The sequence below is a fragment of the Cherax quadricarinatus genome, chromosome 82 (assembly GCF_038502225.1).
Source record: "Cherax quadricarinatus isolate ZL_2023a chromosome 82, ASM3850222v1, whole genome shotgun sequence".
NCBI classification, from domain to species: domain Eukaryota; kingdom Metazoa; phylum Arthropoda; class Malacostraca; order Decapoda; family Parastacidae; genus Cherax; species Cherax quadricarinatus.
This window is the reverse complement of record NC_091373.1, coordinates 4681651-4695428: the sequence shown is the minus strand read 5'-3', so window position 1 is coordinate 4695428 and position 13778 is coordinate 4681651. Positions and strand designations below refer to the sequence as shown.

At 39.0% G+C, this 13778-nt stretch overlaps 1 protein-coding gene across 7 annotated transcripts in view; it reads right to left on the bottom strand.

Moving 5' to 3' along the window:
• Positions 1-13778, bottom strand: part of LOC128702873 ((E3-independent) E2 ubiquitin-conjugating enzyme UBE2O) — a 171543-nt gene that overhangs the window by 133727 nt on the left and 24038 nt on the right. For all 7 annotated transcript variants that reach the window (XM_070102546.1, XM_070102549.1, XM_070102548.1 and 4 more), the window contains exons 4-6: positions 8635-8793; positions 7364-7467; positions 2978-3162 (exon numbers count right to left, since the gene is read on the bottom strand). In XM_070102546.1, the coding sequence (XP_069958647.1) occupies positions 2978-3162; positions 7364-7467; positions 8635-8793 (448 nt within the window). The remainder of the gene's footprint in view (positions 1-2977; positions 3163-7363; positions 7468-8634; positions 8794-13778) is intronic.

The window sequence follows — 13778 nt, the reverse complement described above, 5'->3', positions numbered from 1 at the left end:
ACACCATATCTTTTTGGATACACAGCCCCTAATGCCTTACTGTCCCTGTACACAGTTATATTTGTTTTAAGTATTCTTGAGCCTAATGTTTGATTTAACACAATGGATTTTGATTATCCACCACAAACTGGTAAGGACTGCATTAAAATAAAAAATTCAGATAAAAGCATCAGACTTTTTGGTAAATTTTTACCTAGTTCAATAGAACATGTTGTGAGTACTGCAATATTGTATACACACATATTTTATCAAAAAAAATATATTAGAAAAAAATATTATCAACTGTTTTATCCAAAAAATGAGTTTACAACACAGGCACTAGACAACTATATAAAAAAAAATTATTAATACATTTTGACTAACACTGGAAAAAATGGCAAAATAATTTCAGTGATTTTTGGAAAATCAATTAAGGATATTTTTAGCAATATCTTCCAACTGGTTTGACTTTGTTAATTTGTTTTGGAAGTGACAGTTATTTCCCTACTGAATATCACTCTGAGGTTGTTAATATTAGTGTTCATGAGAAAGCCTATGGAAAATAAAATTGACAAGAAAAATACACTGAGCATACAGTAATTTCAAATAAATTATGTCTAGATTTAATTTTTTTTGTTTTGTTTTGTTTTTCAACAAGTCGGCTGTCTCCCACCGAGGCAGGGTGACCCAAAAAAGAAAGAAAATCCCCAAAAAGAAAATACGTTCATCATCATTCAACACTTTCACCACACTCACACATTATCACTGCTTTTGCAGAGGTGCTCAGAATACAACAGTTTAGAAGCATATACGTATAAAGATACACAACATATCCCTCCAAACTGCCAATATCCCAAACCCCTCCTTTAAAGTGCAGGCATTGTACTTCCCATTTCCAGGACTCGAGTCCGACTATATGAAAATAACCGGTTTCCCTGAATCCCTTCACTAAATATTACCCTGCTCACACTCCAACAGGTCGTCAGGTCCCAAGTATCATTCGTCTCCATTCACTCCTATAAAACACGCTCATGCACGCTTGCTGGAAGTCCAAGCCCCTTGCCCACAAAACCTCCTTTACCCCCTCTTTCCAACCCTTTCGAGGACGACCCCTACCCCTCCTTCCTTCCCCTATCGATTTATATGCTTTCCATGTCATTCTACTTTGATCCATTCTCTCTAAATGACCAAACCACCACAACAACCCCTCTTCTGCCCTCTGACTAATGCTTTTATTAACTCCACGCCTTCTCCTAATTTCCACACTCCGAATTTTCTGCATAATATTTACACCACACATTGCCCTTAGACAGGACATCTCCACTGCCTCCAACCGTCTCCTCGTTGCTGCATTTACCACCCAAGCTTCACATCCATATAAGAGTGTTGGTACTACTATACTTTCATACATTCCCTTCTTTGCCTCCATGGATAACATTTTTTGACTCCACATATACCTCAATGCACCACTCGCCTTTTTTCCCTCATCAATTCTATGATTAACCTCATCCTTCATAAACCCATCCGCCGACACGTCAACTCCCAAGCATCTGAAAACATTCACTTCTTCCATACTCCTCCTCCCCAATTTGATATCCAATTTTTCTTTATCTAAATCATTTGATACCCTCATCACCTTACTCTTTTCTATGTTCACTTTCAACTTTCTACCTTTACACACATTCTCAAACTCATCCACTAACCTTTGCAATTTTTCTTTAGAATCTCCCATAAGCACAGTATCATCAGCAAAAAGTAGCTGTGTCAGTTCCCATTTTGAATTTGATTCCCCATAATTTAATCTCACCCCTCTCCCGAACACCCTAGCATTTACTTCTTTTACAACCCCATCTATAAATATATTAAACAACCATGGTGACATTACACATCCCTGTCTAAGACCTACTTTTACCGGGAAGTAGTCTCCCTCTCTTCTACACACCCTAACCTGAGCCTCACTATCCTCATAAAAACTCTTTACAGCATTTAATAACTTACCACCTATTCTATGTACTTGCAACATCTGCCACATTGCTCTCCTATCCACTCTATCATATGCCTTTTCTAAATCCATAAATGCAATAAAAACTTCCCTACCTTTATCTAAATACTGTTCACATATATGCTTCAATGTAAACACTTGATCTACACATCCCCTACCCACTTATCAATTATAGAAAAAGTTTACCATTGAAAGATCATATATACACACTCCTAAGAAATTTAAATGTTAGATTGGTAAACTTCAAAAAAAACTTGAATGTACATAAATGGGGAAATGTTAAAAATGCCGTTCACAACATACGGTACATTATGCCAAGGCTGGAATGTGCTGTCGTCGTGTAGCATCTGTACCTAACCAAAAGACCGATACAAGTCCAAACACATTATACACAATAGTTCGCAGAGCTAAAAAGAATTAAACACTAACTGATAAAAGGAAAGATGGGGATAAAACCACATAATGTTGAAACTAAGATAAATGATGCCTTGCAAGGATAGTAGCTTTTTCAACACAGCAACAGAATACTGAATGGGATCCATGAAGAGAAAGCATTTATTACAACCACTAGAAATTTAATAATTCACATGACAAATTAAATCAGACACCAAGAGTACAGCCATAATCCTGTAACTACAAACAGCTAATCACACCGACGGAGAGAAACCAGAATAAGAACAGAACGATAAGGAGAAATCTCTCTTACCTCAACTTCAAATATTCTATGAATTTTGTGTAACACTACAGAAGACAAATGCATTCCTATACAATTTTAACAAATACCCTAAAAATAAACACAAATTTAACAAGCATTAAACAAATATTTATTAAATAAATATTTTAATAACTGGGAAAACAAAAATATGCACACATGCAATAAGAGAATGAAAAAATTAATACCATATTGACAATAGAGGATTCATAAAAAATACCTTGCACAGTATATAAAATTCTTACAATCATCATATTACATAACTGAAGTGGTACATCACTTACTAGACTTATTCTTTGCAGGTCGGGGCCGAAGAGGGCAGGGATTAGTGTGATCTGCTGATAGCTGTGCTGCCATGAGCTTCCTCCATTGATCCCTAGTCATGATTATGTCTCCTTCTTTTGAGGAATAATAATTACGATCACCTAGCTGAAGCGTGCAGGGTTCAAACACATTCAGCATTTTCACTCTGAAGAAATAAAACAAATACGTACAGTAAAATCTCAATTTAACAGGCCTCAATTCAACAAATTTCAGAATTAAGAGACAATCTGAATGGACAAAGTTTGTAACAATGGACAAAAATTGTCCATCACTGTTATGATCCACTGGGTATAATGATTTCAGAAAGAATGAACAGGATCATAATTTTTTTAAATTATTCATTATTAAGATCACAGCCAAACATCCTCATTATTCAGATTTAACAATATTACCAGACACTTTCTTCTTTCCTTCTTTATTAGTCCTTTAGAGCTTACACTGTGATAACATGCAAATTACAGTATAATAATTCCAATCCAAGCCTAATGAACCTGTATCATTGATTTTACTTTCTAAAGCTATCCAGGACTACTGGTCTATAAAAAGAAATACATTCCTTAAGGAAGCTAAGCCTTTCATTGGGATATCTTGAAGGGAGTTATGCCTTTCATGTGAATATCTTGAATAAATAAATGAAAAAGAACACAGTTAAGAGTAATGTGATGAGGGTATCAAACTATTTAGATAAAGAAAAATTGGATATCATACTGGAGGGAGGGAGCATGGAAGAAGTGAATGTTTTCAGATATTTGGGAGTTGACCTGTCAGTGGATGGTTTATCAAGGATGAGGTTAACCACAGAACTGTTGAGAGAAAAAGTGAGTAGTGCGTTGAGGTATCTGTGGAGACAAAAAAAAAAAGTTTTCCATAGAGGCAAAGAAGGGAATGTATGAGAGTATAATTGTACCAACACTCTTATATGGGTGTGAAGCTTGGGTTGCAAATGTTGCAGCAAGGAGGCAGCTGGAGGCAGTGATGTCATGTCTAAGGGCAATGCGAGGTGTAAATATTATGCAAACAATTCGTAGTGTGGAAATCAGGAGGTGTGGAGTTACTAAAAGCATTGGTCAGAGGGCTGAAGAGGGGTTGTTGAGATGGTTTGGTCATTTAGAGAGAATGGAACAAAGTAGAGTGACTTGGAGAGTGTATAAATCTGTAGGGGAAAAAGGCGAGGTAGGGGTCATCCTCCAAAAGGTTGGAGGGTGGGGGTAAAGGGGGGGCTGTGGGTGAGGGGCTTGGACTTCCAGCAAGTGTGCATGAGCGTGTTAGATGGAAGTGAATGAAGACAAATGGTTTTTGGGACCTGATGAGCTGTTGGAGTGTGAGCAGGGTAAATTTTGTGAAGGGATTCAGAGAAACCAGTTAGCAGGACTTGAATCCTGGAAATGGGAAGTATAATGCCTGCACTTTAAAGGAGGGGGTTTGGGATACTGGCAGTCTGGAGGGACTTCTAAACTGTCCTAACTGAGTGCCTCTGCAAAGACAGTGGTCATGTATGAGTGATGGTGAAAGTGTTGAATGATGATGAAATTTTTTTCTTTCTTTTTGGGTCACCCTGCCTTGGTGGGAAACAGCAGACGTGTTGAAAAAAAAAAAAACTTGATGGAGGCTACGCCTTTCATAGGGATATCTTGAAGGAAGTGAAAAAGAGAAGCAATTGTTGGCAAGTATACAAAGCTTTGCAATGCTTGCCATTTGTGCAGAATGACTCCCACCATTTATTTAAACACACTGATTATAATAACTTCATACTAGTGCATAATTATAGAATTTCTCATTGCAAATAAATTGCAAACCCAAAAATTCTCTTGTGTACCTTAAAAAATCATATTTATTTACATTAAAATTATTTGCTCCATTTCTAACTCAACAGACTGAACAGGATGATAAACATAAAATGGCAACAACACTTCCATATTGTTTGAATAAATTATAGCCACTCTGTTTCCCAGGATATATTTGAGAAGAAATAGGGAAGACTGCCAATAACTGAAACATCCAGAATTCTTTTTCAGACGTCATACTTATACCAAAGAGAATAGGGCACAACATGTACATCTGATAGATAGTACCTGGAATGATGGGGTTGGGCAGATATGTATACAGGTCCACCATCACAGATCCGGCAAACAGACATCCAGTTCCATCAGTTATTGGGCACTAATTTCGGCTAGAATAATTTCAAATTCCCAGAGTCACCACACCAACCTGCTGGTACTGTTTGGTGGTGCTACTTGCTGCATAAGTCATTCCAATTTCTTTTCCTCCATTTATTGCTATAACATGCTTACTTTTACATAGTACACTGTACATAAAAGATAAGGTGGCTTTGAAGACACTGTCGGTTGCCATAAGCTCAGTCTCGTGATGCAGGGGAATATGCATTATTATTATGCTAATATCAACACTACAGCTTATTTGTCTATCACAATTGATCTAATATGACATAATAAACAATATAAATAACATAAAAACATGTTAAATACCCCAGAATGAATAATATTTGGCATAATACCAAGAGGTTCAATGGAGGTATGAAGAGGATGTGGGATACAAGTACCATTCTCCTATCCTTGTCTTGGGGGTTTATATTAGAGAAAATGGAGTACAGCACAGGGCTGTGATATACACTCATAAATGCACCATAAAACGCACAAAAAAGTTATTTTCTCTATACAATTATCATACATAGCAGCATATGTGTAGAGAACCTAGAATAACCCAAAAAAGTCTAGTGGCTTATTTTTAGTACCTGGCTTGGGATTACCATATATGATTTTTGGTAAATATTTTTTTTTCTCAGTAGTTTGTTAGGCTATCTTATTGAAACTTGGGCAATGTACGATTGAAAGATGCTTCTTAACGTACAACAAAAATAAAAGAAATCGGACCATAAAGGAGTTCACTTCTCAGCCATTAGCTGCCCCATAGCGGTATAATTTCATATGGTTCTTACAGTTGTATTCTCATTTTTTTTGGTCTCATTTGATAGAATGGAAGATATATTACAGAAACAGATATGATTTGGATTGCTTTCACATCAAAAAGTACCTTGAAATTGAGCTCAAAGTAGCGGAAATGTTCAATTCTTTGGCGATGTTCAAGAGTAAACAAATGACGTTACCCTCCAATACGTGTCTGCCTGCCAGTCCAAATTCCAGTGTGCAGTCTCACAGATGGGTTGACATTATTTATACAATTATTACAATAATGCAATAGTCTGCATAACAGTAAATCTTCTATTGTGTGAATATAAATACCAAATGGTAAGCATGAGTAATATATGATGGGCCTGGAGCTGTGACTAATGAACAGAGAAAATGTTATTTTAGTGCCAGGAATGTCTGAATTGTTTATTCTGGACCCTATTTTTAAAGTGGCATCTTTTGAAATTTATGTGAAATTGGCCAAATTCCCAATTACTGACCACTTTATTGGATAGTTGAAATAGGTGAATAGGCAATTTCTTGTGCTCCAGTCAACAGAATAGAATTAAGTTTATTCAGGTATACACAAATACAGTTACATCGATTATCATACATAGAGTATGTATAGAGAACTGAGGATAACCCAAAAAAAGTCAGTGACTTATTTCCAGTACCTGGCTTGGGCTTGCCATATATGATTTTTGGTAAATATTTTTTTCTCAGTTGTTTGTTGAGCTATCTTATCGAAACTTGGACAATGTATGATGTTAAGATGCTTCTTAACGTACACCAAAAATGAAAGAAATCAGACCATAAATATTGGAATTCACTTCTCAGCCATTAGTCGCCTCTTAGCGGTATATTTTCGCATGGTTTTTATGGTTGTATTCTCGTTTTTGTGGTCTCATTTGAGACAAAGATATACATGTATTACAGAAACAGATATGATTTTGATTGCTTTCGCAATGAAAAGTACCTTGAAATTGAGCTCAAAGTAGCGGAAATGTTCATTTTTTCCGATGTTCAATGAACATTTTTGTGCAAGTCAAGTTGGTTAACTTTATTAAGTGTATTCTAACCTAACTACTCTGTAATCTGGCAAACTCAATAATCCAGCACACTACAGGTCCCAATGATGCCGGATTTATGATGGTGGACCTGTACAGATAACTGATGTGAAGGTTGTATAGATATATAGGAAGCAATGAATGAGAAAGTGACAGAAAATTTATGAATGAAAGTGACAAAATGTATGAATGAATGAGAAAGTGACAAAATGTATGTTTAATTTTCTGAGAGACTAAAGAAAATGTAAATGAATCACTTCTGTAAAAGAAGAATTGTTACGTACAGTACTACAAATGATACCAAAAATGAAATAGCAAAATCATATAATAAATTACAATCCCTTATATTTACCTTTTCAAATCCTCTCCCTGAACAAGATATTTAGGCTGTTCCTTGTCTATATTTGGGTCATTGGAAAATGCACGACACTGCCATCGCACTCCAAGCTGCACTACCTGACAAAAGGGTAAAAGAAAAAGTGAATGGACAATTCTTCATAAAATTTAACTCCTTTATATTTGAGTGGAATCAAGGTACAATATTTTAACATTAAATTTATACTACCTTTATTCACAAAGACATTTCTTTAAAAGAGAATCTCGCTAAATCATGAAAATTATAAATTATGTAAGTACAGTCAACCCTCACAAAGCAACCTAGATAGGGGCCAGACAAAAATGTTGTCTCAAAGACTCCAGGATTATAACCCAAGATGCAGTCTGGGTTACTATTCCATATTTAATGCACAATTTTTTTTAATGTGATAAGCATCACTATAGAGTGTATTCTTATGACATTGGCTTCCCTCCAATTCTCTCTCTCACTTTGTACCATGCCCTCAGCTTCCTAGTTCAGGTGGGTCACAGATAGTAATTTCCTCAAGTAATGTCTTTTACATTATGATTCATAATGTAGGAACACTTGCTAATGAGGCCAAGAAACAGCAAAAATAAAGGAAATGAGAAAATGAAGCCATGTTTTGATTGTCATCTGCAGCCTTGATTCAAATTTTTCAAAAACTATTGGCACTGACTTCAGCCATTGCATAACTATAGATTGAGCACTTTTTTGTAAATAATGTATATTACCACTATACTAGAACACAACTGAATTGTCTGTACAAAGTATACTTGTTATGATGGCAAGGCAGCTTGCCACCCACCAATCTGCCCGTAATCTCTGCTGATGATTTCTCTCCCTCGCATTTACTTATCAAATATAGCTGTAGGCATGACACATTAAGTATTAATAGCTGTTAACGAGAAATGTAACAGCAAAAACAATCAATGAGCAATCTAACTAACTCTCGTTTCAACACCACTTCATGCCCCTGGCTGCCGTATAGCTAAAATTAGAGATTAAATAATTTTGCTAACACTACCACTAATGTGTTCAAGCACTTTTTTTTGAATGTAATACTAATAAACCATGTTGTCCAATTCTTTTGAATTATCTATAGATAGTGGCTGCAGCAGTGTTAGCATGGGAGACACTAATGCTCATTGCATAAAAACACCCATACACTACTACAGCTCTTCTCAGGTCATCCCCAGTCATTCTAATCACCCTTTGGTACCTGTTTTCATTCTAATTCTTTTCACCCACAATATTTGTATACTTACCTGAACTTGCTCAACAGTGACTTTTATTGATTTGTGAGGCTTAGACAGAGCAACTTCCATCTCTCGTGTGCGGTGGATCCATTCCACATCTTCAAATGCCCTTGAACATCCCACTAATTGCTGGCCAGGGTAGAAGTCATATCTCCGAAACTCTGAATCCTAGAAATATCAAATAAAAAGGCATGAAACAATCAGCTTTTAATAAATTCATTTTTTTTATTTTATTAACACATCGGCTGTCTCCCACAAGGCAGGGTGGCCTGAAAAAGAAAAACTCTCATCATTCACCCCATCACTGTCTTGACAGAAGTGCACTTACACTACAGTTATAAAACTGCAACATTAAGTCTCCTAGGCATTGGTAAGGCTAACTTATGGAAACAGGAAAGTCAACACACTTACTAAAAGTCACTCTAGATTTTGGGGTAGAGGACACACGTCCATGCCACGAAGCTTACAGTCAAGTTCTCAAACACTGTCTGTTGGATTTAACCCTTTGACTGTTTCAGGGCCCTGTCTGAAACTGTCATTCTATGTCGCCAAATATTCGAAAAAAAAAAAAATTATTTTTTCTTATGAAAATGTTAGGAATATTTTTACTAGTGTTTTAAGCCTAAAAAAAAATTTTTGCCATCAGTACTTACCGAGATATAGAGCCGCAAAGTTTGCAGAAATCGACGTGCGTATGGCAACAGCGGCGACTGCCGCCCGCCCGGTATTCTTTTATTTACTCTAATTCAAAGGTTTCTTGCATTTTTCAATATTTTTCTTTTCCAGGTAACTTATGTGGCCTGTGAGACCAATGTAAGGTGCATTGTTCAAATATACACTCATTATTTACAACACAATAACAGAACAAACTTTATCACTATTAGTTTGTGTATACACTTTGTTTACACAAACAAACAATACAAAACAATGTTTATTACTATTGTTCCATAATATATATACATATGTACAGTCACTAACCACGTTCCTAGAACTGCTGCAGCTTGTGGAACTCTTTGAAACATGGGTATATGCAGAGGGGCACTTCACACTCCTCACACATAAAACGAGTGTCTCTGCGTGTTTGTGGGCGTTTTGTGGTATGCATACATACATAACACCTCTTCTGAGCATTTTTCTTGGCAGTAGTAGGAGGCAGTTGTATGGGGTAGTGATCACCAGGCCTCAAACGAGATGACGTCTGTGGGCGCTGGTCTATTGCAGGAGTTGCTCCTTTGTACTTTGCAATTATTTGTCTGATTACTGACAGGCAAAATTCACCATATTTTGGTGTTTTGTTGGTCTTCAACTTGTATATGTTATAAGCATTTAGCATAGAGATATCAACAAGATGGAAAAAAAGTTTGATATACCACTTATAACTCTTGCATACACAGTCTGCAAACCCAATCTGCATGTCACATTTGTCCACTAAGCGCATATTGAGGTTGTAGTCCATGACAGCTGCAGGCTTTAGAATGGGTTCATTGGTCTCTCTGTTGTCCCTGCCACTGGGTACCATTTCGTTTGTGTGAACTGATGTCAACAATGTGACATCACGTTTGTCATGCCACCGAAATGCCATGATGTCATTGGCAGCAAAGGCTTGCACCTCACCTCTGCGAGTGCCAGCGTCGAACCTTGGCATATGTTTGCGATTACCACGCACTGTGCCACACACGTCTGTCAAGTTCACTCGCAAGAAATCACTGAGTAAGGGGCTTGTGTACCAGTTATCAGTAAATAACATATGCCCCTTACCAAGATATGGTTCCATCATTGTTCGAACCACATCACCAGAGATACCCAATAACTTCATGGTATCTCTCAAAGTATTACTGCCAGTGTACACAATAATATCTAAAACAAGACCACTTCTGCAATCACACAGTACAAATAGCTTTATACCAAAGCGTTTCCTCTTGCTTGGTATATATTGCTTGAATGAGAGTCTTCCTTTGAATAAAATCAAGGACTCATCAATAACAAGCTTCCTGAAGGGATAAAAATACATGCAGCACTTTTGTTTCAGGTACATAAACACATTTCTTATCTTATATAACCTGTCGCTTCTGTCAGGCCTGGTTTTGTCTGAAAAGTGTAACATACGCAACAGTATCAGGAAACGATTGACACCTATAATGTCACTAAAACCTGGAGTTGAAATCAGGCGATCTGTTGTCCAGTATGTGGTGACAGTGTGCTTATACACATGTGGCATAAGCATTATTGTGGCAAAAAACAGGTACATCTCTGCCACAGTTGTCTCCTTCCACTTGTGTAGCCGTGATTTTGGTGAGAGAATTGTATTTGCCATGGTGTATTCACAGTATGTGTTGGTTTCCCTGACAATGATGTCCATCAGGGGTTCATCGAAGAATAACTCAAAGCAGTCCAGTTCACTGGCATTGTTCCCAAGTGGACAAGATGGCTTTATTCCACTTTGTGTTTCATCAAAGTCATGGGGACTGGGAACAAACTCGTCACCGTCCTGCCAATCCCAGATGCAGTCTGCTGGTGGGGTCTGGATATTGTACCGTGGTTGTGGCTGTGGTTGTGGCTGTGCAGGTTGTGGTGGTGCAGGTTGTGGCAGTGTGGGGTAGGGTGAGGCTGGTTCTTCTGCTGAGTCAGCCGCGTGGCTAGTAGCGTGGCCCGGTGATGGTGCCACATGGGCCGTGCCACCCTCACTATCACCACCACTGCCTACTCCCTCACTGTCACCATTCATACCCATCGTTACAATATCATCATCTTCACTATCAGGTCGTGGTGTTGGGCCACGGGATGTGCTCCCAGAGTTTCTCCTTCCCCTTGGAACAACATATGAAACACTACCAGACCGCATGCTACGTCGTACATACTGGCGCTTCACTGGGGAATATTCACTCTCACTGTCACTAGAACTGCTTTCAATGACCTTGAAATCACTATCACTATCACTATCACTATCACTGTTATCATCAGGGTGTTGTACACGACCAAATAGTTTCCTCTTTCGTCCTGGTACAGGCGAAGGTGAATGTGAACAAGCCGGCACAGCACCAGAGGTCGAAGGTTGTGGGTCATCTGGGTTTTCGTCACTATTTACGTTATCCTGGGCACTTTTTTCGGTAACACTCACTTGAAAACCCTTGAATTCACTGTCACTGACATTTTCATCGCTGTTAGAGCTATCACTTGGGAACAAAAGACCTCCAATCCGCCGAGGAGTGAGGAACTTCTTACCGAGAGGCATGGTGAAAATGGACTGACAACATGGCGTTCCCACAATGCACCGCTAGGTCCGAGATTTTTTTCACAGGGTGCACACCGACCACTGAGACTCATTCTCTCCCGTGTAGGCCTACCAGGCCTTTGGCGCGCGATTTGAAGCCGCTAGAATTTGTGCGTATAAATACGTCAGAAACATTGGCTCGTAAGACGTATTTATACGTCGGAAACAGTCAAAGGGTTAAGTGAGTTTTCAGGAGTCGTCATTAAAGTGTGGAAAAAATCACAATACTTTAGCCAATTCTGTATGTCTTCAGCAATATAGCAAGGAGCACCATCTTCCATGCAAAAGTTGCCCTAGCACTTCTCAAATCTATCAGACAAATAGTCTGCTAGAGGTGCACATATGAGTATGCATATTATGCACACTATTTCATTAAAGATCTGGTAGCTAAAATAGAAAACTAAGAAAGACATGAAATTATCAATAACAAGCAGGTTTTATAATAAACTGAAATAAAAATTTAATAATAAAGCATTTTACACAAATACATGTATGCATGAAAAAGCCTTTACCAATAACAAATAATGTATTATACCTAAGGTGACACAAATAGAGTAACATTTAGAAAACACACCAAACATGTCCTGTATAGTATAACTAAAAATACACATGAAGAATATTATAACTAAAAAGTACACAAAAAAATAAAAACAATTTAAAGCTCAGATAACCTTTTTATTGTTTTGGTTTATAAAATCATATCAAGGGAGTCTTGGTTGCAGTTTTTTTCCATTTTACTACTAAATACTGAGACACAAACAAGATATTTAACATTACTCACTCACTCTCGCTCTCTCGCTCACTCTCTCGCTCACTCTCTCTCTCTCTCTCTCTCTCTCTCTCTCTCTCTCTCTCTCTCTCTCTCTCTCTGCGTCACTCCTCCTCTCACCTCCTCTCACTCACTCTCACTCTCTCTCCTCTCACCTCTCACACTCACTCTCACACTCCTCTACCTCCTCTCACACTCTCTCACTCACTCTCCTCACCTCTCACCTCTCTCACACTCACTCTCCTCTCCTCCTCTCACCTCCTCCTCTCTCTCTCTCACCTCCTCACTCTCCCTCTCCACTCTCCTCTCCTCTCTCTCCTCACTCTCCTCTCTCCACTCTCACTCCTCTCCACTCCTCTCCATCCATCTCTCTCCTCTCTCTCCTCTCCTCTCCTCACTCCTCTCTCCTCTCCTCTCTCCTCCTCTCCTCCTCTCTCCTCCTCCTCCTCTCTCCTCCTCCTCTCTCCTCTCACTCCTCTCCTCCTCTCACCTCCTCACTCACTCTCCTCCTCTCCTCACCTCTCCTCCTCTCCTCACTCTCCTCTCACCTCACTCCTCGTCCTCTCCTCCTCTCCTCCTCTCACTCCACTCTCACTCCTCTCCTCCTCCTCCTCTCCTCACCTCTCATCCTCCTCCTCTCCTCACTCTCCTCCTCTCACTCCTCTCTCCTCACTCACTCTCTCCTCCTCCTCTCTCTCACTCCTCTCCTCATCTCCTCTCCTCACTCCTCTCCTCCTCTCCTCCTCTCCACTCTCCTCCTCTCCTCTCTCCTCCTCTCACCTCCTCTCACTCCTCCTCACTCCTCCTCTCACTCCTCTCACTCCTCTCCACTCACTCTCACCTCCTCTCTCACTCTCACTCCTCTCCTCCTCTCACTCACCTCTCTCCTCTCTCACTCCTCTCCACTCCTCTCACTCCTCTCTCACTCTCTCACTCCTCTCTCACACTCTCACTCTCTCTCACTCTCACTCTCTCTCTCTCTCACTCTCTCACTCTCTCACTCTCTCACTCTCTCTCTCTCTCTCTCTCTCTCTCTCTCTCTCTCTCTCTCTCCTCTCTCACTGCTGCTGCTTTTGCATGCCTTACCTTTGCGCACACCTGCAGCGCACACAC